Source organism: Castor canadensis, chromosome 9, assembly GCF_047511655.1.
Source record: "Castor canadensis chromosome 9, mCasCan1.hap1v2, whole genome shotgun sequence".
NCBI classification, from domain to species: domain Eukaryota; kingdom Metazoa; phylum Chordata; class Mammalia; order Rodentia; family Castoridae; genus Castor; species Castor canadensis.
In genome coordinates, this window is record NC_133394.1 from 35,411,280 (window position 1) to 35,437,525 (window position 26,246).

General features: G+C 37.1%; 1 protein-coding gene across 2 annotated transcripts in view; it reads right to left on the minus strand.

Moving 5' to 3' along the window:
* Positions 1–26,246, minus strand: part of Slc39a8 (solute carrier family 39 member 8) — a 79,357-nt gene that overhangs the window by 18,510 nt on the left and 34,601 nt on the right. For both annotated transcript variants that reach the window (XM_074041441.1, XM_074041442.1), the window contains exons 3-5: positions 21,394–21,563; positions 18,994–19,116; positions 18,341–18,505 (exon numbers count right to left, since the gene is read on the minus strand). In XM_074041441.1, the coding sequence (XP_073897542.1) occupies positions 18,341–18,505; positions 18,994–19,116; positions 21,394–21,563 (458 nt within the window). The remainder of the gene's footprint in view (positions 1–18,340; positions 18,506–18,993; positions 19,117–21,393; positions 21,564–26,246) is intronic.

The window sequence follows — 26,246 nt, forward strand, 5'->3', positions numbered from 1 at the left end:
AATCATTATATCTGGCCATTTGTTTCATAGCTTAGAAAACTGTTAATGTTGCTTGATCCTTCAATTTAACTTTTTTCCAAAATGAATTTTATAACCTAGCAATACAGGAGGACAAACTAGAGACCTGAATGGTTTACTGAACCTTGGAAGGTAATCTTTATTTGTGCTTTATTTGTTTATTAATTTATTTATCTGGTGATAATAGGATTTGAACTCAGGGCCTCATGCTTGCTAGGCAGACACTCTACCTCTTGAGCCACTCTACCAGACCTTACTGGTGCTTTCTTGAGTATTAAGTGTTTCCAACTTTTATCCACCTTCACTGAGTTGCTATACAGTTTTAATAAAGTCATGTCCATTATGATGTTTGATATTCCTAAGTAGAAGGAGAGTCAATAAAATAAAATCTATTTTTTTTAGTTTCAATCTTCTCATACCTGCTAACAGAAATTTTAAAAAAGATCCCAGCAACTTCAGAAAGAATTGGGGTTATACATTGGTCTCTCCTTGCTATTGATTAGAACTCAAAACTTAACAATGCTTCTGAGTAAACTGGGCTACTGATAAGCACGGTAGGCAAAGGCAAAGGCCTCAGAAAATCACCACTTAGTTAAAGTAAATGAGGAGCCATTAACTCCTCAGAAAGGACTGAAATTCCTTATCTAAAGAAGCAGACGTGGCTTAAAATCAAATTTCACTACCCAATTAGTAATCTGACTCTAACGTAAAGATACATTTACCGAGAGAGAGCACCTAACTTGGTCTTCAAACACCTTCTGTTCTTTTTTATTTATTAAGATTACTGGGGAAGTATTAATCATTATAAAAGTAAGATTTTGATCTGGACGTTTGCCTGAGGTACAAAACTAAGTAAATGTGATTACAGAGACAGATGAATATCTATAGGTGAGTGGGTGTGACAATCTGCTGAGACTACTACATATCATAGTAATGTCAACACAAAAGCATTTTGGCAAGACAACACTTCATTTTCAGGATGCTTTAATTTTGTGATCTCTAATGTAAGATCTTTATTTTGAATATAGAATAAATATAGCATAGGATAATAAATGTAGAATATATTCTACTTCCCCAAAAGCTTCTTCAAGGGATATGACATTCATTCATTATAACCACAAAGCACCTCTTGCTTTTGCACACTTTCCACCATGGAATCAATTGAGTAAAACTTACTCACCAGATCTTCGTTCAGTATTCCCAGACTGCAGAATGTAGCATGAAAAGAATATAGCACAAAATAAACATTTTTTAAAGTACAAATAGCAGAAGCCAAAGAAAAGAAAGAGGCCTACCTTAGTAAGCCCAATAATTATGAAATGGACATCCTTTATAATGAAATCTTTAAAAAAAATAAACCTTGAAAAGGCTAATGTTAAAGACTCACTAGAAATCAACTAAGTAATTAAATACTCCATTGTTTACACTGGTCTGCAACTGGGCTGTATGCACAGTAGAATTAAGCAACTCTTTCTTATGCCCAGAATAATTTACTTGAACCTCTTATTTCTTTTTCCTTGTTTTTCAAAGGAAAAGTGTGTTGGCATTCATTCTCAATATTTTATCACTCAGCATGCATGACAGAGCAACATAGCAATTCTTCATTATACTAATGGGGGAAAAATTAACTTGACATCAAGCCTAATTGAGTAAAACCTCACTAATTCTTCTAAATAGGGATAAGTCTTGCTTGATTGGTAAAAGTAATTTAGTATAGAACATGTCTAGATAAATGCACTTATATTGTTCTCCAGAACTTACACTAAACAAACTGGTCTCTGAAGCAAGCACAAGTGTTGTGAGGTCCTTAAGAAACCTGCCACAGTCTATGGATAAGATTAATGGGGCATGTCTGTTACATAATAACTTGGTATTTCTTTAGAACAATTTAAAACTTTGGGAACAATCATGCCAAAAAAAACTTTTTCAAAAGCAATTTTTACAGATGTTGCCAAGATACTCCACAGCCCCACATATAAACAAAATGGAGCAAACCATAATTAATCAGCTATCAGATTGGTCAAATAAAATTAACAAGTTTTTACTGCTCCAGCAATCTTCAATTCACTATAAATTGTACTGAAAAAATTCATTTGTAAGTTAATTGTTGGAAATTAGAACCTATTAAAGCAATATTTCCATTAGAAGTTAGGATTGTGTATAGGGAAGAAACAGGCTTCAGTACAAGACCTCAGAAGTGCCTCTCTACCTAGTTTTGCCGTATATGTATAAACGTGAGTGAGTTACACACTGAACTGAGTATTAATTTTCTAGTAAGGAAGTGGGTTTAATACCTATATTTCAAAGGGCTCTTTTAGAATTTAAATGTAATAATAGCCTCAAAGCACTTACCACACTACCCCCCTGCACTTTCCCCTAGTCACTTATGTTCTCTATTGCAAATATTTCTTTACATCACAGAGAATTAACTGGGAGCCCCTTTAAACTATATGCAATAGTGGGTGGGTCTGTACATTCTTCTACTGCAAAAATTAATGTGCCTTATCAAACAGCTTCCTGGGGGAATATTGAAGAACCAGTTTTCTATAGAGACACTTTCCTCAACTTTTCCAAATTAAGAAAGGCCAAATGTTTAAAGATCATAATTAGAAGTATCCTTTGCACCCAGGCTACTGTCTTGCTCAATCTTACTAATCTAGCAACGTCCTACACATCCTTCAGGATGGGTGCAAGCTTCATTTTCTTAGGAAAACATCCAAGACCACTCCATTTGTATCACATCTCACCCGTGTGTGCAAAATCTTTCTTAGCACAGTAACTTGTGCATACCTCTACTATAACTCTTATCACCCTACACAGTTTATAAGCACCTCTGAAGAACACCAAGTACATGGTAGATGCTCAAAAAGCTCTTATCTGCTCAGCATCATGGCATACACCTGTTAATACCAATGCTCAGGAGGCTGAGACAGGAGAATCACAAATTCAAGGTCAGCTTGGGTCATATGATCATATTTTTTGATCATATCACAAAAAAAAAACAAATAAACAAGAACAGTTCTTGTCAAGGAAATGATTTTTTCTCACAAAAATGAATTTATACCTAGATTTTATTAAAAGCAGTCATATTAATTGATGAGAAACAAGCAAATCAAGAAACAACTTCGCTTTGTTAAATGAACTTTAAGCATGACAAATCCAAGTTTGAATCCTAATTCTGATGTTATTAATCTCATGAAATAATTGCACTTACACATCTAAGCTGTACAATAATATTTGTAAAGTATTGAGTATATTCCCTGCCACATGACAGGAATGAAGGGGAAAATAAAGCTAACATTCTTATTAGTGGATTGCTCCTCCTAACACTGATTATGGGTCAGCAACCAGGACAGTGACAGCCTCCAATGCTTTTGGACCTTTACGTAAAGGAGTAGGCTGCTTTCCCATATGACTGCCTGGCTCCCAGAACTCTCCAAAGTCCCTGTACAAAACAGTGTGGGATTGTAACCATAGGAACTCCCACTCTCTGTGTCTCACATCTGTGTAGAACAGTAGCTGAGTCTGTAGACACCAGGATGCAAAGGTCAACATGTTGGCTGCTGAAAGTGGGGACACAGGCTCAGGGATGGAGAACATTGCCTGTCTCTTCTCAATGTTTTTTCATATCTAATCAACTTTTAAACACATCAACATAAAGTCTATTCAAAAGCTTTTTTCCACTTTCCCCCAACCTCATGCACCTTTATTACCATTTCCCACCTGTCTGAGGTTGAGGCCATCTAACACACACCCTCTCTCTGCTCCACCCCATTATTCTAACTTCTACTGATCTTAGAATAAGAACCCTTCTCCATTTCAAGATGAGTAAGCCCACTTGTATTCAAACTCCCTTTTAATTTCTCCTCTAGGAATTTGCTCCAGCAGACATTCCTTCCATGACTTCGCTTCTCTTCTGAATCTTCCACCTCTCAGTCTATTAGGCCCTTCTTCCCTGGCTGAAGTCTCCCCCAAATGAACAAAAACCCCAATTATGCTTCACCCTTAAACTGTTGTTTGTCCTCATTTGTCTTCTTTTCAGTGAAAACTCTTTGAAATAATTCACTTTCCTAGTCTTTTCCTGTATTTATTATACTCAGCCTTTCCTCTTCTTACTTCCCAGAGCACCACAGTTATGCCCCCAAAGTAGCAAAATCTGACTTCGAAACATAGAAAATTTATGCATTCTTTACCAAAACCTTTTTAAAAACACCATGGAAGGAGTTATTCACACTTGCCCATAGAGTTTCAGTCATTAATGGTAGCTCCCCCAATCTCCACATTTTTAAAAATTCTTCCAAAACTTTCCCTCCACACTCCACACCAGTTTGCTATCTTCAGGAAGCTCAATATTTTGGAAGATGATGCACTGTTCTTTTTCATTACTCTGAGTCAAGGCAATGTAAAGATTTATCGTGTGTGTGTGTGTGTGTGTGTGTGTGTGTGTGTGTGATGGAACTGGGGTTTGAACTCAGGTTTCAGGCACTCTACCACTTAAGCCACACCTCCTGTCCTTTTTGCTCTTGTTATTTTGGAGATATGAGTCTTGTGAACTATTTGCCCAAGCTGGCCTCAAGCTGTGATTCTTCCAAGCTCAGCCTCCCAAGTAGCTAGGATTATAGGTATGAGACACCAGCACCTGGCTAAGATAAATCTTTTCGAAAGGGTTTAATATTCACTGGGAGCCTACAGGTCTCTTCTACTCACAGCTAGAAACAGGACACCTATTCCACCTGTTATGGTTTGAATATGAAATGTCGTCCACTGTCCAATGCTTAGTCCTCAGGTGGAAGCACTATTTTAGGAGGCTCTGGAAACTTTTGGAGGTGGGACCTAGCTGGAGAAAGTAGGTAACTGGGGGCAGAACATTGATGTCTTGTCCCTGGTCCCTTTCTCTCTCTCTCTCTCTCTCTCTCTCTCTCTCTCTCTCTCTCTCTCTCTCTCTCTCCTTCTCTCTCTTTCTTCCCATCCCTCCTCCCCATCTTTCTCTTTCCCTCGGTTACTCAACCACATGCTCCTGCCACTATGAAGTTCTTCCCAAGTGCATGGAGCCAAGTAACCACATACTGGACCTCTGAAACATTAGCCAAAATAGATTTTTACTCTCCTTTAGGTTTCTGTCAGGTCTTTGATCACGATGACTAAAAGGGGAGTGATACACTATCCAAGCCCCTGACTATTATCTTCCTTTTTTTAATTTCTTGTTCACTAAGGGTAGCACTGCCCAACACACAGAACTTTGATTATCAAAGTCTCTTATAATGAACCTGATACTAGGACATTTTTTCCTAAGGAAAAAGTAAATCAACATCTCAGTCTATCAACAAATGTATGGATAAGAAAAATGTGATGGACACACATACACACAATGGAATTCCAACAGCCTATAAAAAAAGGAACTTTGGTCATTTGTGAGAAAACATGAATGAACCCATAAGACATTAAACTAGGCACAGAAAGACAAATGCTATATGATTTCACTTATATGTAGAATCTCAATAAGTTGAACTTATAGAAACAGAGAGTAGAATGGTAGTTAATAGAAAGCAGATGTAAGTAGAGTTTGGGAAATGAGAAAATGTTGGCCAAAGGATACTATAATCTGGAAACAACATTTTATTTATTTAATCATTTAGTTTGCACCCTACTTTAAGACTCATTAATTCTAAAGGTAGAAAAATTAATCAAGTATATATTATCTAATCAGTTACAGTACAGAAAAAATTGTAGTAAAATTCAACACTGAGAAAAATTCTATGTAAGTTCTATACATTCAGAAACTATCTTAACCTAACTAAGGTTATTTTTTAAAAGATAAAACTAAAGAAAGTCTATAAAACTAAACTAAGTCACTGACTTAGAAATATTCTCATCAAAGTCAGAAAGAAGACAGATTACTATCTATCATTACTTTTACTTCACAGTATCCTGTGATTTCTTGCCAATATAATGAGTCAAAAAAAATAAAGACTTGTAATAACTGAAAAGAATAAAAGACTGCTCATTTGCTCTTTGGTGTCTTCCTAGAAAATCCCAACATTAAGAGAATTCAAACATACTGTAGTATACCAAATCAATATGCTAAAATCAGTGCCCTACATATCAGTAATGATCAATTGAAAGTATTGTAGGAAAATGAGATAGCATATGACACCTGCAAACTTACAAAATATGTCATAAAGATTACTTAGATACTTAAAGAGTAAATTATAAATATAAAAAATGTGAAATATAAATATGTCATCCACTCTATTTGACCTACAAATCAATGCAACATCAATAAAATCTCACAAATGATACTGGTATGAAAGAACAAAAACAATTTTAATTTAAAAAGATTGGGAGGATAGCGATTGGAGGCCAACCTGAGCAAAAAGTTAGTAAGAACCTATCTCAGTCAATCCAAGCATGGTAGTACACACCTGTGATTCCAACCGCAAGTCAAGCCATAGGCAGGAGGGTTGTGGTCTGAGATCAGTCCCAGGTAAAAAACACAAGACCCTACATGAAAAATAACTAAAAGCAAAATAGTGCTTGAAGAGTAGCTCAAGTGGTAGAGTGCCTGCTTAGCAACCATGAAGCACTGAGTTCAAATCCAGTACTGCCAAAAACAGGAAAAAAATAGAAAGCTTTACAATGATGGTTTGTGCACTTTCCTATATGTATGTTTTACCTCAATAAAGATGTTTATTTAGAGAAAATTAATCATCTTTCCTGTTCTTCCCACCTCCCCCAACATTTTTCACCCTCCCTGTCTCTGTTCTGCTAATGACACCATAATTTTTCCTATAGCCCAGGCTCATACTCTAAGTTTTGGTCTTTCAACCCCAGAAGATCAACTCTTGCCAAAATCAATCACTACTATCAGGACATTTTCCCAAATTAGTCTCCTCCTTTCTTGTCAACATCTAAGAGACCTTGTTTTCTCTTTCTCTTCATTTTGTAAATCAAAATGCAAACCAAGGTTTTGGAGTCTTATCTTGAGAACACTTACCAAAGGTTTCTGTCCATTTGAGAGGGCAAAATTTTAAAGATTCTTAGGAAAACAATATGTGGGACAGAAAGTTAGGATATCCCTAGCAATTTCTAAGGAAATAGAGAGGACCTATCTTGAAGTACCTTATCTTTGAACTTCTGGTTTTTTTCTCTTTTTGACTTCAAGCTATTCATTTCTTCAAAAAATTACATATATGCATATATATACACATATATATATATGCACAGAGGGAAAAAGAAAACCTGAAAGTCTTCATTTTGTACCCAGAACTCAAAATTCCATAACATTTTAATCATGTTTGCATGGATCTCAAAGCACATATAAAAGGATGGAAATTTAAAACTCCATAAAAATATTACCCTTTTATATGTTTATCACATGATTAACTAAAATGGTACCTTTTTATAGGGTTATCAAAGAAATCCCTGGCTGAGACTTGTAAGCAACTGTCTGTCCTTCAAATGGATCAAATAGTAGAGATATTGTACCTTCAAAAGCACTTTCATCTATATCTTCTTATTTGATTGTCCCAGCCTGCCTGTGAGTTGGTAGTGCCAGTGTTTTCTTAATGAATTTCATGTGTAGTGCTGAAGTTACCAGCCTTCCTGTCTGAGGACAAGAATGGGGATTCCCTAGATAACCAAATGGTTAGCTGATGCAAGAAATCACAGCAGATAATCCTGATTCCTCCTAACGTTAGGTATCCAATAAAATGCTTTTGCCAGATTTATATAACCAGCACTTGGTTTTATATGGAAAAGTAAAAGCAGTTCTTAACTGAGGGTTTCCCTTTCTGGGCAAGTTCGTTTTGCTGATATTTCAAGGCTTTCATTTGTTTCTGATTTAATTTAGATTACATATAGTAGCTCAGGTAATGTTACTTTGCTTGCTGCTTCTCTATTTCATCTTAGAAATACCATTATTACATTTTGCACCACTAAATTTTTCTTTTTTTTTTCTTCATTTATTCACATGTGCATATGTTGTTTGGGTCATTTCTCCTCCCTGCCTCCATCCCCACCCTTTTCCCCCCTCCCCCCTCGCTTCCAGGCAGAACCTGGAATAATAAGAAAAACAGTGTTTTTGCTAGTTGAGATAAGGACAGCTATACAGAGAGATTCCTAGCATTGCTTTCATGTACAAATGTGTTATCTTTACAATTAACATATTATAGACTATCTAATATATCCAGAGTAAAAAATTAACAGCACTAGATTTAACCCTTAATTCAATTTTAAGAAATTTGATATGGCCATCACATCTTTCCTACGTAATCGAGGCATCACTATTTTCATGATCTTTAAACTAAACTGAATGTGTCAGATTGTGACAAATACAACTGCACTTACTGGGTGCATAGCTGGACAACTCTGGTGGAGAATCTGGTGCAAAGCCTGATATTATCATTATTCAAGTGGCAAATTAAGTTAGACTTTAAAGTTCTGTTCCATTAAGTGAGAGTAAATGTTCCAAATTCTCTAACCTCTCTGTCAGATCAAAGACAGCCGGGGAGGCACTTACATCAGAAGGATGTCTACTACTAAATGAACTAGAAGTTTTAACAATCAAACTTTACTTTCTAGGAAAAATACCCAAACTGTAAGAAAGGGGGTTTAAAGAAACTGGTGATTGGAAGAAGAGAAGGAAAGAAAATTATCATATGTGCAAGGTGTCAGCACAATGTTACATAGTTGGCTCATAATAAATTTATTTCTGAGACAGTGTCTTGCCATGTTGCCCACACTGATCTTGAACTCCTGGACTCAAATGATCCCTCAGCCTCCCAAGTGCTGGGATTACAGGAGTGTACCTCCACACCCAGACCACAGTAAATTATTTAATTTTCACAAAAAAATTCAATAGAATTAAGATTTTACTCCTCATTTAAGAGATAATCAAAGGCTTAGAGGTGTTAATTAATTCTCCCCAAATCACACACTATAACTTATTGTTAAGATGTAAACACTGGCCAGTGTAATTTCAAGGTCATTCCTTCTCCTCCATATTCAGCTGCTACGCCAAGGAAAGAAAATGCCAACATGGAAGTAGAACAAGGGGAGTGCCAGGTCAGCAGAGGCCAGCTAATGACAATTTCAACAGGGAAGGAATGAGTGGCAGTGAAAAATCTGCCTTTATACTCCAAAAATTTAGTCAATAAGAGGTGCTCGAGTATGCATGTATTAAATAGAAATGACTCAGAAAGAAAGAGAGGATGAGGATTAAGAATACATGATGCTGCCTAGGAAAATCGCTTCTGCTGAGTGCAGTGGCATGTCTACAGTTCCATCTACTCAGGAGGTAGAGATCTGGAGGATCATGGTTCAAGGCCAGTGAGACCCTATCTCAAAATATAAGCTGGATGTGGTGATGCACATCTGTATTTCCAGCTATGCAAGAGGCATAAGTAGAAGGATCACAGTTGGAGGCTGGAGCTGGGCAAAATTGTGAGACCTTATCTGAAAAATAACTAAAGCAAAAAAGGGCTGGGAGCATGGCTTAAGCAATAGAGCACCTGCCTAGCAAGTGCAAGGCCATGAGTTTAAATCCCCCCCAAAAAAGAAAAGGAAAAATCACTTGTATTATTCCAAAGAGAAATTTCAGGGATTTGGTAGTGAGTTTAAAATTAAACATGATTAGCTGTTGAGATGATGAGGAAGAGGAAGGCATTCATGAAGCCGAGTCAGCAATAGGCAGCAAGTACAGGGCAAGGTTGTCCACACAGATTCAGACACACAATGCCTGGAATTAAGTATTAATGTCTCTGTGACTAGAGGTGGGTTCCTTAACATCTCAGTGCCTCAATTTCCACATCTGTAAGATGGAAATAGTAACTGCGTTTATTTCATAGGATTGCTACTATGAAGTTTAAATGAGTTAATATATGTAAAGTTCTTAAGACAACATTGGACAGACAGTCTTATTCCAGAATATGTCAGTCTTTGGAGAAGCTGGACAGTGTAAGGAAGAAGGTTTGAGAAAGCTTGGCAAGAAACAAAGTCAAGAAAAAAAGAATACTTTAAGGAAGAAAAGACGGAATACGTTTGTAGACATGTGGAGGAGAAATTTCCGAAAAGATAAGTGAAAACTGGTAAAGGTCGTGGAAAAGATGAGAACATTTGGAAGAAGTGGCTTTAAAAATGAGAAAGGACACCAGTTCTGACACAAAAAAGAGGGTGACAGGGGAGACAAGGACAACTTTCAGAAGTAACAAATGAGGAGAGACAGTGAAGTTCACAGAGATTCCAAATAATGATCTCTGCCTCTTAATTAAAGGAAAGGAGTGAGAAATTTGTGGAGTAATTTTTTTAAAATGCAGACCATTTTTTTCTTGAAGATACAAAAAGATGTTAAATAGAGGTGAAAAAAAGGGTACTTAATATCTGTAAAGTGTGGGCTAACTTCAGAGTAGATTCAGGTCCCAATTTTCATGACTTTAGCAACACAAGAATAGAGCCTGATGGAGTAGCTGGTAGAAAGGAGACCTTAGGCAGAGCCAGTGACAGCAAATTCCACCAACAACCAAGACCTTCTAGGTGCTTACAAAACTATGTTGTCCAGTTTTGTAAGCACCAAACATAAGCAGTGAAAACCATGTCTTACATAACCTTAGTATTTGTATAGTTTTCAACTTTAGCCAATTATAAGCATAAATACCTAGGAAATTAACTGATTTCTGTTATTAAATCTTGTGGTGTTTAAACTATATGATTTAAAACAGTAAACAGGCTTTTGGTGAAATACAGTCAACTAGAGAGATTTATCTCAAGTCCTGCCTGGAACTTCCTAGAATACTGGAATAAAAAAGACAGAAAGCCACAAGGACAGAAATAATGGCACAAAACATGACAGTACTGAGTTTTCTTTGGTTTTGTTTATCTTTGGAAGATGAAAGGAGGAGGATGAGTTCTAACTTACTTAGAAAAGCCAACAAGAAGCATTTTGATGCTGGCCCCAGACCCTCAGAAAGGCTTGGGGATTAGAAGCACCTGTTACCTCTGAAGGCCAAGGGTAAAACTGAAACTAAAGACAAGAAGAGTCAGATCTCTGTCAAAGCTGTAATATCTGGAGAATTACCCTCTGGGCAAGATGAACCAGAGAGATCTTCATTCAAGGCCAAAGCAAACTGACGGCTGAAGTCAAGTATGGTGCTAAAGATGGGTATTTAGTTAAATATTTTTATTTTTATGTTAACTTTGGCAGTACTGGGGTTCTAACTTAGGGCGTTGTGCTTATTAGGCAGGTGTTCTACCACTTGAGCCACTTGAGTCATGCTCCCAAGTCCTTTTTGCTTTAGTTATTTTTCAAATAGGGTCTCGCAGTTTTGCCTGGGTTGGCCTGGATCATGACCCTCTTATTTACACTCCCCATGTAGCTGGGATGACAGGCTTGCATCACCACGCTAACTTTTTCCCAGGCTGGCCCCACACCTCACAATCTCTCCATCCTGAGTAGCTGTGATTACTGATATGTGCTCCCACTCCTGGCCTCAAATATTTTTAGTACCCCAGTCCCCTTCTCCTCCCAACTTCTCAACACGGGAATATATTCCAGCCTTCTCACTTCCAGGCAAAAATGAAGAAAAGTCAAGTGACCCAAAACACTAACAGACAAACCCCATATGTATACACATAGAGCTTCCAATCAGTTTCTGATTGGTCTCATACTTAAAACAAACAAACAAACAAACAAAAAGATTTCCAAATCAGGCATGGTTTACATGCCTGTAAGTCTAGTATTCAGAAGAATGAGTCAGGAAGATCAAGAGTTTGAGTCCAGCCTAGGCTATATAGTGAGACCTTGGACTCCATTTCAAAAAAAATTCCATTTTTTCTGTGTAAAATGTATTATAATTATGTTATGAAAGGGAAGAAAGTTTGTCTATTCTTTCCCATTGCTACATTACCAGTACTTAGAACAGTGCCCAGTACATATCAGATACCTGATGAACACTTGCTGAGTGAATTAACATGAATTTAAAAGGTATTACACTCTCATGGAGACCCAATTACATCCAAAACAGTCTCTTTATATTTGTACAGTATCTCTTTATATTAGTTATTGACAGTCTCCCTAACATCACCTACTTTGTAGCTAAATTTACCTCAGTGTACCTCAGTTTTAAACATAAAATTCACAGAAGTCAAGTTCTAAAAATGGCGAATTCATTTGTCTTTGATTCAAAAAACAGGTGGATCATAACTATACTTTCTAGCATCTATTTTTAAGTGAAAGCACAAAAGAGTTCATAGGGAGAATGAATGCAGATTGCAGACTGCAGGAACAATGAGCTCAATGGTCCCTCTAGTGGCCTTGAAGAGCTAACACACACCCTAACATTCCTAAGGAATCAACCCTAATACATTCAGTCCCTCCAAAACTGTGGAGCCCAGAGAAAAAGTCCCACATGCATACTACTGAAATGACTCCTCCACAAGGCTACACAGGAAAATCAGAGACAAGAATAGCAAATTCTCGCAGGGTGACATGTTATCCAAGGGCAATAACACAGTAACTAGAGAAATGGTATCCATTGCTCCCTTTCCTCTCCCTACACCTTATTCCCCCTTTTATCCTCACCTTTACCCCAAATGTGCATGGTCCTACATACCTGAGCACGGCACACACATGCCCACATGTCACATGGACAACTCTGCCTCTCATTCACTAGGTTAGGAGCAAGGGTCTAAGGAATCGTATATTGTTTGGTTAAATATTTAAAAGTTATAATCAAACTAACAAACTTTCAAATATCTTCTATCATCCTATTGTCATAAATATGCTTCCATGACAACAAAAATTTTTTAATTGTGTAAAGCTATGGTTTTATGACTGAATACAGAAAAATACCAGAGAATGCTAAATTAAAATATTCTTTCATACTTGATTATTCTGTGATGGGTCAAAATTGCTTGGATAAATTATAAAATAAAACATTTGTAAGATATACCTTTTACTTATTCTATAACATTTCTTTTGTTCTTCCCACATTTCAGCAAAACCAGGAATCATGTTATTAAAATAGAGATTGCGATATAATGTGTTCCTGATAACAGCAATGCCAAATTAGACTACTTTTCTTAACTCATAATTTTTAAGGAGTTTCTTACTTTTTTCAATTTGGAACACCTTTATTCTGTTGAAACAGTAGTAACCAAAATTGTCAACAAAATTCTTAAAGCCATACTTGGACTCAAACAAATCATGAATTTTATATGTCATATTCAATCACTTTAATGGGGTTACCTACGTTAGAAATTTTTTTATTAAAACCACTGTCAGTTATATTGCAATTCCTACCATCTCTTGAAGCAATATCTAGAACCTCACTTTTTCCTTAAATTCCATTTGCATTTTTATACAACCTAAGAAAACTGAAAATAGCAGCATATTGGTCAGTTTGCTTAAATCTTTATTCCCTTGAGACTATTCCTTCAATGAAATGTCAACAAAATAGTCCCCATAAGAAATCTGTACTATTTTTGTGGTTCATCTCAAGGTCTAGTGCATAGCTATCCTCCAAGGATGCATATTCTGTGCTTTCTTCAGCTGACCTCTAATTCTTGGACATGTATTTCCAGAATCCTAGCCTCATTCGATCCGGTCGAGTCCACAGGTTTGTAATCCCACAGTCATTTTCATTCAGAATACTGAAGGAATCCTGCCACTGTTCTCTAGTGTGAATGCTTAGAAATTCAATACCATTTAACTTCCAGTTCCCTCATATGGGATCTGTTTGAATATTTCAAAAGGCTTCCGAACACTTTTTTCTCAGATATTTGTATGGCCATTCCTCTCTCAGTTGTCAAGCTCTCTGCTGGATGACTCAGTTGACCCTCAGTCAAAAGAAGCTCCTCCATGTCACTCTCATATATCACCATGTTTTATTTTCACCAAAACATTTATTGCTATCTGATATTTTCTTGTTTTAATCTTTTCTACTATTTCCATTGAATTAACTACAAGGTTTATGAGAACTTGTTTGCCTCTAAATCCCCTGTGCCTAGAACAGGAGCAGTCACTCAACAAATATTTCTTGGAAAAGTGAAAGAAAGTCAGTACCATCAGAAGAAGAATAAAAATAGCCTTTTGACTGATACTTCTAGATTATCTAAAACAAGATCAAGTCCATGACTCGACCTTTGCCAGTGTTTAAATTTACAGTAATCATGTCTTCTGGCAGAGCTCATCCTAAACTAGGAGCCTAAATCTTTTAACTAAATTCAAGCTTTCGAGCAGCTCAGTTTGTTAAAAAAAAAAAAAAAAGAAAGAAAGAAAGAAAGAAAAAGAAAAATTTTAACCTCTTACAGTGCTAGAGGTTTTGTCAGTCATCCTCCTGTCCAAACAGAATTATTATGACCAGCTCACTGACACTTGAAGTGCATTTGGCACTGAGTTTACTCTCATAGGTTCATCCAAGGGAACCTTCCTAAAATCAGGTCTTCCAGAGAGACCACACTGGTTCTGCCATGGTCAAGGATATTTAAATATATTAAATCCTAATCTCTGCATCATTCATTCTTTGTGTAACAGGACTTAGGGATCTCAAAGGAGAATGGGTTCAAGTTTAAACCAAGTTCAAACTCCTTCTCCACAGAAGTATAGATTTGCAGAAGTTGTCATGGTAATGTTGAGAGATACAGGAATACCTTTTTCTGAATGAGGCTCCAAATTTCATACCAGGGTATGACCTTCGCCATCTCACATCTGAAGAATTTTTAATCAGTGTTTAAATTGTGAGCATGGCAAAAGAAGAAATTCAAATGGCCAGAAAACACATGAAAAAATGCTCACTATCTCTAGCAATAAAGGAAATGCAAATTAAAACCACGCTAAGATTCCACCTCACCCCTGTTAGAATAGCCATCATCAGCAACACCACCAACAACAGGTGTTGGCGAGGATGCGGGGAAAAAGGAACCCTCTTACACTGTTGGTGGGAATGTAGACTAGTACAACCACTCTGGAAAAATATTTGGAGGCTACTTAAAAAACTAGACATCGATCTACCATTTGATCCACCAATACCACTCTTGGCGATATACCCAAAAGACTGTGACACAGGTTACTCCAGAGGCACCTGTACACCCATGTTTATTGCGGCACTATTCACAATAGCCAAGTTATGAAAACAGCCAAGATGCCCCACCACTGATGAATGGATTAAGAAAATGTGGTATCTATACACAATGGAATTTTATGCAGCAATGAAGAAGAACAAATGTTATCATTCGCTGGTAAATGGATGGAATTGGAGAACATCATTCTGAGTGAGGTTAGCCTGGCCCAAAAGACCAAAAATCGAATGTTCTCCCTCATATGTGTACAGTAGATCAAGGGCAAACACAACAAGGGGATTGGACTATGAGCACATGATAAAAGCGAGAGCACACAGGAAGGGGTGAGGATAGGTAAGACACCTAAAAACTAGCTAGCATTTGTTGCCCTTAACACAGAGAAACTAAAGCAGATACCTTAAAAGCAACTGAGGCCAATAGGAAAAGGGGAACAGGTACTAGAGAAAAGGTTAGATCAAAAAGAATTAACCTAGAAGGTAACACCCACACACAGGAAATCAGTGTGAGTCATTGCCCTGTATAGCTATCCTTATCTCAACCAGCAAAAACCCTTGTCCCTTCCTGTTATTGCTTATACTCTCTCTACAACAAAATTAGAAATAAGGGCAAAATAGTTTCTGCTGGGTATTGAGGGGGGGGGGAGGGAGGGAGTGGAGTGGGTGGTAAGGGAGGGGGTGGGGGCAGGGGGAGAAATGAACCAAGCCTTGTATGCACATATGAAAAATAAAAGAAAAAAGAAAAAAAAATAAATTGTGAGCATGGTTGATTGACACTTCTTGAATCACCATCAGAGCTCAGCCAGGATTTCATTATGAGCCAGTATTTGCCAATGCTTGCATAAAGCAACTAGAATTTAGACACACAGTATAAGGAAAGGCCTTAACTTTCATTCTCTAGGTTGTCTGTGCTGTGACTTGCATTAAAGTTTTCCTCAAAGGGCTGGAGGTGTGGCTCAGGTATAGAGCACCTGCCTTGCAAGTGCAAGGCCCTGAGTTCAAACCCCAGTATTACCACAAAATAAAAAATTATCCTAAGAAAATAATATTCTTGAGCAAAATTATCTCTCTTCCCTGGCAAAAATAAATATTAAGACTTAATGTGTTGTTTCTAGTAAAATGACACACTGAAGGCACTCTAACAACATAAATAAGAACATAGGCTTTAGCGTCACAAGGTCTTGGTACTAATCCAAACTTTGCCACTTAGTAACTGAATGTCTTTGAGTAGGTTACTTAACATCTCTAAGATATATAGTCTCTTAATTATAATAGTATTTGTCCTGTTGGCTATGAAGATCAAATGAAGTAATTCTTTTAATGTTCTAGAGATAGTTCTTGAGCAATTCATAAATGTTAGGTGTAATTACTACAAGAAATTATCTATTGAACATTTACATACTTTTTGCAAACTTTTGGCTAAAAATATTACCCATTACATCGCATAAAATAATTTCCTGTGAACTCAGTCCTAACATAAAACTGCTTCTTCAAACACATTTGAGATCTTTTCTTCATCTTGTTGGGAGAAATATATGACCAACCCACGCTTTCTTTCCAGAAGGAAACTCAGGTTATTTGTCATTAATACCTCTCTTAGAGCATTTGTCATAATAATCTCTTTCACTTTTTTCTCTTATTTCTTGGTTGGCTTTCCTTTTCATTGTAATTGTGCACTTTTCTGTTGTATTTAACTTAGTAGTTTGTGCATCTGTCATCTACTACCTGAGAACACTGGACAGGTTATTAACATCTAAATATCCACTTTCTCCATCTGTCAAATGAGAATTATGGTAGACATCAATGACACTATTATCCCAGCACCCCTTTTAATAACTGCTCTTCTGCACCATGCATACTCCATTAAAGTCAAACAAGGGGCCCAGTCATATAGCCATATAAGTGATCATTTCACTCAAGGCAGTGGGGACACTTACAAGGAACTTTGGATTTAGGCATGAGAGAGGCCAATTTCCTTTCAGTAGCTGAAATTAAAAAGCATAAATCTTGGGAGTTGTCAGTGGCTACATGTTCCTCTTATGGAAGGAGGTATTCCACAGTGAAAGAGAAGAATGATGCTAGGGTTCCTGGAGATGGGGAGGAATCCTGATGGGTCACATAGCCCTCGGATTCTTATCCTTTCTGTACCTTGGCTTTCCCACTTGATACCCTAAGCAGCCTTCCAATAAATTGTCTTTCGTTCATAAATAATTCAAGTTTGATTTCCCTCACTCTAAACCAAAATAGTTCTAAAACGCAGAAAATAAGCCCTACTTTGAGTAGTTGTTCTAAAAAGTAATTCAAATAAAGTCATTAATTCCCTAGCATATTACCTGGCATATAATACTTGCTCAAGAAATAGTACTCATTAAGATAGTTTGAAAGATGCAAATCCAAATTCTAAGCCAGTTAATTAATGAACACAACTTTAATAGCCTTCAAATCTTTCTTCTTGTAGTTTCAGAATCACCCAAAGAATTCCTTGGTTTTGGATCTTGAAATAATTGAAAGAGAAATGTTCTTAATTGGGGCAAATATGATCAAAGTATACCATGCATGTATGGAAATATCACAATGAAACATTTTTGTACAATTAATATACACTAATAAAAATTTTTTAAAGTGCTCTCAGTTAAGTTTGCTACATATATTTTATAACTAACTGAGAAACACTTGTATCGTTAAACAATCTTACAAAATAATGAAGCTTCTGTTAATTTCTTTCTTAACTCACTTGTTTAGAGTCAATATTCAGAGGGAAAGTAGAAAAAATTGCAGACTTAACAAACTTACCTCACACATGCAAGAGTAAGTCTGATATAAATGACTGTACAAAATACCAACTTGACTGCATTCACACAGTCTTTATATAGTAAAAAGCATGCAGACAGAGTCCAGTGGTTCGTGATTACAATCCAAGCTACTTGAAAGGCAGAAATCAGGAGGATTTCAGTTCCAGGCTAGTTAGGGCAAAATGTTAGCAAGACCCTATCTCAACCAATAAGCTGGGTATGGTGGACATGCTTATTGTCCCAGCTAAAAGAGGCATATGTAGCAGGATTGCAGTCCAGGCCAGCTGCAGGCAAAAACATGAGCCCTTATCCAAAAAAAAACTAAAAAAAAAGGAAGGGTGGCACTGGGTTAATGGTTCAAGTGGCAGAGCACTTGCCTGGCAAGCATGAGGTTCCAAGTTTAAAAAAATAAAGCATGCAATATAGTAAAAGAAAAACAAAACCAAAATCAATGCAATATACCTGGAGAGATATCACACTGACGCTATCAAAATGAAGGTGTCCATTAGGCTCTGTGACAGCAGGGTTTGCATAGCATGTCACACCGTTGATTGCAGGTAATGTTTTAGGTTGATGCGTTTTTTCCTGAGGACCAAAGTCATCATTTCCAAAGTGGGTGTGATCATTCTATGTGGGAAAAAATTGAAGAGGGTGTAAGAAGACTACAAGATGGCTCATATAGACAAGAATATGGTCTACTCCTTTTCATTTATAAAAGAATTTTTTATATCTGTTTTTTATGTAACATAATCTTTTTAGAGTAATGAAGATTTTTTTCTTCTTAAATGTATTCTCTTTAAGTGTGTTCAGAATCAATTAGATTCTGTTGTTTCCATTTTCATGTTACAGTACACATACTTCCCTATTTTGATGACTCTGAATGGAGTATGAATTATGTACATCAGTTATTTGACATGCAGTTGTTGGTCCTTGTTCCAAATTCTGTGATATAAATCATGTGTCTTCTTATGTTTGTCAATATAATGACTTTGTTCTTTTCACATTCACAAGTCTAATAACTGAACTATTCAGATAATTCTAAGAATAAAATTCCTACCTATATTAAGAAGCTTCCAAGGGTAACATAGCAAATGCTTTCAGTAAAGTCTGTTTACCTGACCATATGTCTTCAATAACATCTTAAGGGTTCTTTCAACAAAGAAAAGTAGGTAAAATCCACCAAAGACAGCAACTGCCTTCTCAACATAGTTGTCAATTTTGGGATTAAATCCAAATGCCTAAGTGAGGGGGGAAAAAAACAATTAGGAGAAAACAAGTAATTGACTTAACATCTGGTGGGAGGGGAGGATACCAGAATTTCTCAGTAACAGTTTTCACCAAAGATCTAACTCTGTTTTTACATCCAGCTAATACTGGGAACTTACCTAATAATCACAAAACAAATACTCTGAAATTTAAGTAACTGTATGGGATGGCATAGAAGTCTTGTAAGCAGAAGTGCCATAAAACGCCACCAAAGAATCTTAGTTTCCTCTCTGTAACACTTACAGCAATATTTTCCTTAAAAGAATAAGCCTTTAGCAGTAAAGAAGCAGCACAGATTCTCATATTTGGGAAATAATAATAGGCCTAGGTAATGAAGATAAAGGAAATGTTAATTCCCCACTATCTCTAAAAGGAATGTATTTGCCCATGATTTCTGGACTAAGTTTTAAAGCAAATAGGAGAGATCATTTGAGTTACTGTTTTCTCGAGAGAGATCTTTGTATACCTAGAGAATCCTGGTAAGTCCTAAAAATCAAGAACTAAGCCCAAGAACAAAAAGAAGGGAAGATTTAACAATGGAGAGAGGGAGAGAGAGAGGAGAAACAAAGGACAAAAGTAGAAGTTCGAAGTTACAAAGAGTTAAGGTGTTCCAAACACACAAGAAACATAAGCTTAAAATAAGTAAACTAGGAGGAGGGAGCAGTTGTGAAAAGCCAGAACTTTGCACCATTCAGGGTACTGTAAGTCTCTTCTGAAGTCAAATAGAAGATGTCAGAGTCCTTGCCCTGTGTCTGCCTTTGGGGAGTCCCCACGACCCTATCTTCATTTAAGTCATTTCTCTGTGTCTGTTTTTACAGGCCTAAATTATACTCAACACAGAGGTTATAAAATAAAATGAAATAGTAAAAGGAAAAGAAGTTCTGCAAATATATAAATAACTCATACGGAAATTTAAGCTATTACTACAAAGACAGATTTCTTATATTGTTACATTTTTAGTAAAACAAAATCTTAAAATGATAGATGTAGAATCTCCAAGTCATATACAGTATTTATTTATATTTACTTACTGATGATTGATTGATTGCATTGCACTACTGGGACTTAAACTCAAGGTCTTGTGCATGCTAGGCAAGCAATCTACTGCTGAGTTACATCGCCAGCACAATTCATTTCATTTAATTTGATTCACAAAGCAGGCAAGATAACAAGAACATATATATACAACATTGTAGTATATTAAATACATTATACAAAATGTATTTTTAATGAGAAAATATGTATTGTCACCCCAGCTGTGTTGCTAGCCAATTGTATGACTATAATGAAGTCATTTAATAATTCCCCTGGATTTTAATTTTTTATTCTTTATCATTGAGGGTTTGAAGTAATTATTCTTTTAGGCTCTTGCTAGATCAGATAATAATAAAGTCTAAGAAGCTATACCCTCATTTTTATATATAGGCTGAAAACTAAAAGAAACCTTAATTATTTTCTAAAACATATAAAGGAGATACACTCTAAAATACTATTTTCTCTCTGTGTGGGGCTTGTCTCTCCCTCTGTGTGTACATACATTATATGTGAAGAGATACTAGACTGCCCCCTTGTTCCTTTGTGGCTCCCATTTATTAATGCCTCTTTTTCTTTCCCTCATCTTCAACAGTCCCTCTTTTTTTCCTCTCACTTATTTTCCTTCCTCCACTTCCTTTTCTTATATGGCCATAATATAGATCTGAAATAAAGCATACATATTATTTGTTGATTAAATGAATAGTACACTGTAGTCAATGTCAGATCAATAGCACATTTTTTCAGAGGAAAAAATAAGTTGATATTTATTTATTGGTCCTCTATTGATTGTCAACCACACTCACACTCACCCTGTGGTATTCCATAGCTGCAGTAAGTGTATGAGGGAATTTTTGCAGTATATGTTTAATAAATTTGACATTGCATGCTCTTTAGAAAAAAATAAATAATGAAATAGCATGCAGAAAAAATTAAATTTTCCAATTGCAAAGCAGAATGAAGTGTTAAGGCCCGTGGCAGTGGCCCAGAGTTGTCTGAGCACGTCCTGGTGGCTGGCCTCCTAGAATGTTAATTTTATCACTGACATCCACTCCAGCTTGAGACAAGCTCTTACATTTGCTGTGATTCAGCTTTCTCTATCCAAAACACTATAAACCAGACCATTAAATGCTATGAGAATTACAGAGGTTAAAGCAAAGTGCTAAAACGTTTAAAAGAAGCAAGTATTCACAAAACCAAATAGCCAATATCCTTACCTCTGGAATAAGTTGGAAAACTGCATTTGAAAAAAGGGTCCCAATAGCCAGCCCCACAAAATATGTCAAAATTTTGGGAAAATAAGACTTCTTTATCAACGGAGTCAAAACCAACCCGAGGAGAGATGCCAGATTAATAATTGTCACCGACAGGAATCCATATCCCCAAACTGTAGGTCAAAGAAAAAACAGAGTAACAATTTAAAAAGAGGCAGATGAGGTCTTACTGCATATTAAGCTTGAAACAAAATTCTTCTTTAAAAGCATGACACAAATAATAGGTTCTTCCAAACAAAATTTTCTCAATGAAAATTATATAGAAAACTGAGAACATAAATAAAACCTCATACATTAATAGAAATAGTGCCTATGCCTTAATCTTTCCTGAATTGTCATCATGGGATCAAAGAGTTTTATAGTTTGCAGGGAATTTGAAGAAAACCTAGAACAGTGACAAGCATTCAAGGTCCACAGGCTCCCAGTCACCTAGCTTCATCTGTGCCTCAAAGCCTGATTTAAAATCCAGCCTTTCCATCGGAAGACAGAGGCAATGTGAGTTTCAGGGAAAAGGTATGGGATGATAGGAAGAAGATAGGGCTGGAGTTGAGTTGGGCTGGCTTAGCTTCAAGGTGACCATCGCTACTGACACTGAGCTTGTCAAAATCATTGTCTGCAAGCTCCTGAGAGCAACTACTCAGAGAAGGCAGCAGTACCTTGGTCCCCTCGGTGAAGCCCCCCAGGACCTGGAGTCAACCAGTGCCATGAGCACACAGGAAGTAAGCACACGGGGGAGGAGGAAGGAAGGGAGGGGAAGGAGAGAGGGAAAAATTGCATCACAACAATTCACCTTGCCAGGCCCAGATCAAGACAACAATGTCCTATACAGAGGAGATGCTGGTGACAGATGGCAGTGGTGCAACACTCATCTCTGGACACCAGGTTCCAATGCCCAACAGATACACAATAACGCTACTTGGAGTGAAATGAGCTAAAGCTATCCTAAGTTCTACAGCTAATGTTGTCTTTGGGCCTCAATTTTCACACTTGATACTGGAGATGTTGATTTAAGGACCAATGGGAATGTAAGCAGGACAGTCGCTTATAGCAGCACAGGCCAAGATACAATGACACTCCAGGAACTGTGCAACATGAAGCTTTGCCTGTGGCCCCACGCATCATGCACAGAGTAGCTTTTGAAGAAGACGCTTTCAAACGTTGGGCCACTTTTCTCACTGGCACTATCAGAGCATCCACCATGTTCCAAGCACTGCGCTAAGCAATCAATATGTGCTGTCTGACACAAAGCCATATGAAGTAAGTTCTGCTATCACCCCCTCCATGAAGTCCAGGGTGCCAAAGTATATGGAGTTCAAATAAGCCTCCATCACACAGACAGAAAATTGGATTTCAAACCCAGACAGTCTGGCTCCTTTACACACATTTTCTTCAGCAAATTACTTCATTACTTTTTATAGAGGAGAAAAAAGACCCAAGAAACTCAACAAAACTATGAAATTTTATTATCGTGGTTTGTTTTTTTTTTTTGATGGTGGTGGTGGTAGTGGGGTTTTGAACTCTGAGCTTCACACTTGCTACCTTTGAGGTACTTCACCAGCCCTGAAATTTTATTCTGGATTATACATTTTATAAGACTATTCACTATTATTTCCATCCAAGCAATTCTACCTATGAATAAGAAAACTTAGCACATATTCATTGAGCCTAGATATGAACCAAACAGTGGTTCCTGCCAACAAAGAATTTGCCATGTTCTACTTGGGGAGCTTAGAAGTGTGTGTCTGTGTCTGCGTATGCATTTGCGCATTTGTAAGCAGGCACCACATGTACACACAGTGCCACACACCAAATGAAAAGGACACATAACAAAGGATACTGTGCAACCACAAGAACCGTTACAACACTGGGCAATGATGCCTCCATCTTTTCTCCAGACACCCTCCTATCAGCTCCAGATCCTGGCCATGCCCTACACAGTCATGCAACAGACACTTCATACCCATTGACGACCTTATCACGTAAAACAACACAGCCCACTCCCTTCAGACTTTCTACTTAGAGACAGTTCTCAATCCTACACATTCCTCCATCTTGAATCTACATGTATTTGTCTTTAACACAGACAATGCTCTATCTCATTATTAGCCTATACACATTCATTCAATCAACAAATACTTATCATCTTACTGGGTAGACAAGATAAATAAATGTTGAAAACCAAAATTAAAAAGCAAAGAAATTTTTGAGTACTGAACACAGACAAAGCTACATGCTCATATTAACCTCATCAGCTTTTCCTGAGAAATCTTGCTCTGATCCTCCTTTACTACCTGCATGCATAGCAGGTGAGCCAGTATCAATTTCAATTTCACTCTCCACCAGTCAGTTTCATAGACAATTGGTACCAAACCCCATCACTTCTGCTTCAGATGCCTCCCACTTTCAGCTTCTCAATCCCCATTGCCTATGGAAGTTCAGGCTCTCATCACCACTCATTTCCTCATCCGACGGAAGGTAACAGCTTTCTCTCTGCTCTCCCTCCCTTCTGTTGACATGGTCCTCAAACTATTATAACCAAACAAAAAATGATCTACTCATGCTCCTATTCAAAAGTAGCCTTCATAAACTGACTGCCATCCAACCTTTTCAACATGGTTTTGACCCAGACACAAAGTTTTCCAAACAGCATTACCCTAGGGATCTCCATCTGGTGGCTCTCCAAGTCCACTCAAACATTTCCTCTGTCTCTTGTCCAGAAAGACTCCTAGAGCACTTTCTTTGAAGCTTATCAGTCCAATTATCAACACTTGTGTGCTACGGAAACTTTATAACTTATGTATTTGTCTACATTGTATAAATAGGGAGAGTCTCAAGAAAGGAGCCATGGTTCATTCATCCTCAGTGCCTAGAAAACTGCCCAGCAAGTCTTCGCTGAATGAATTCATGAATGCCCTACTAAATGGTGCAGTCCAGAACCCTATCCAAAAATAAATTAATTAATTAATCTGGTCATTCAATCCTTCTACAATTCCTTGCCTTTGTTCATATTTGTCAGAATCATTTTGAAAACTGTGGGGATATAAGTTATCACAGTCTAGGCACACCACATAGGGTTTCCCCTTCCTGTATTGTTAGGATATTATTTTTTAAGTCCATTTTCCCACTAAACTAGGATATCAGAGAATGAATTGATCTGAAAATTTTCCTCCATGTACACATAGAACTTCCTCCTATGATCTCTTTCAGAGAAGGTACCTTCTATTTCTTATGTATAGAAGTTTAGTAGATCTCCAAAAAATATTAGTAGTAATAGCTAACATTTATGGAATGCCCTCTGTGTGTTAAAGATCCTCCTAAATACTTCACCTATTTTAACTCATTTAATTTAATCAATCCCAGGAGATAATACCTCCACTTGCAGATTAGGAAACATAACTCTATAATTTACCCCTATTTTATAATCTATGAACTGCCCACATTTCCATTTCTACCTAGTCCCAGTCACATGAGAAGCCATTCAGAATGGTACAGTGCAAACTCTGGAGCCAGAGGATTTCTGTAGGAGAGTCAGCTCTTCCCTCATCATAATTTGGTTCCTTGACTTCACTAAGCTTGTTTTCTCATATTTAAAATGCAGATAAACAACTGGGCACAGTGACTTATGCCCAGATACACAGGAGTCACAGGTAGGAAGATCTAAGTCCAAGGCCAGTCTCAGGCAAAAATAAGAGATCTTATCTGAAAAATAAACTAAAGCAATAAATGCCAGGGAGAGTGGCTCAACTGGTAGAGCACCTGCCTAGCAAGTGTGAGGCCATGAGTTCAAACTCCAGTATCACCACCAAGAAACAACAAGAAGCAGATAAAAGTAACTTCTATCTCATAGAGTTTTTGCAAGAATAAAATAAAACCAATTAATGCTATTCCTAGAATACAGCAAGCCTTCCATAAATATCGCTTATTAACATTTCAAAAAATGTAGTAAACAGACTATCATATAAATTTTACTTCCTTTAGTTCAACAAATTTGAAGTTAGGAAATCTGGATTCTCCACTCTACTCAGATGTTGCTCTCATGCAAAGCCACTTACCTTCTCCAGATCTTAGAATTACATCATTGGTTGTGTTACTACATTGGACAGTACGATCATCAAAAACACTCAAGTAAAATTCTAGGTTCTTTTTCTGCAGTACTGTGGTTTGAACTCAGGGCCTTACATGTGCTAGACAGGCACTGTACCACTTGATCACTCCACCAGCCCTTTATTGTGTTGGGCACTTTGAGATAGCGTCTCGCTTTCATTTTACCTGGGTTGGCCTCCAACCACAATCCTCCAGATTTCTGCCTCCTGAGTAGCTAGGATTACAGGCATTAGGCTGCTGATGCCCAACTTCTATGATTCTTATCTGTTATCTAAACTAAACAGTACTCTGTGAAACCATCGGAAAATTAGGCAATTTTGGACCATTAAATTATTGTAAAGTGTAATTTATTTCTCTCCTAGAGAATTTAATCAATCATCAGTTTATTGCACTCCTCAATATGATTTTGTAAGATACCTGAAAAGCAACTCTGAAAATGACAAAATGGGGTTGGGGGCCATGTCTCAAGTGGTAAAGCATCTGCCTAGCAAGCATGAGTTCAAATCCTGGTAACACAAAATAAAAGACATAATATAAGATCTCTGAGAAACAAGACTATTTTACCAGTCCACTGAAATATCAACAGAAATGTACTCAGAAAAGTTTTGTATCAGGACCCCTTTGAATTCTTTTATTTTAATTTCTTATTCCCTTTGATGAACTCAGACTTGACTCCCTATTAAGTGAACAAT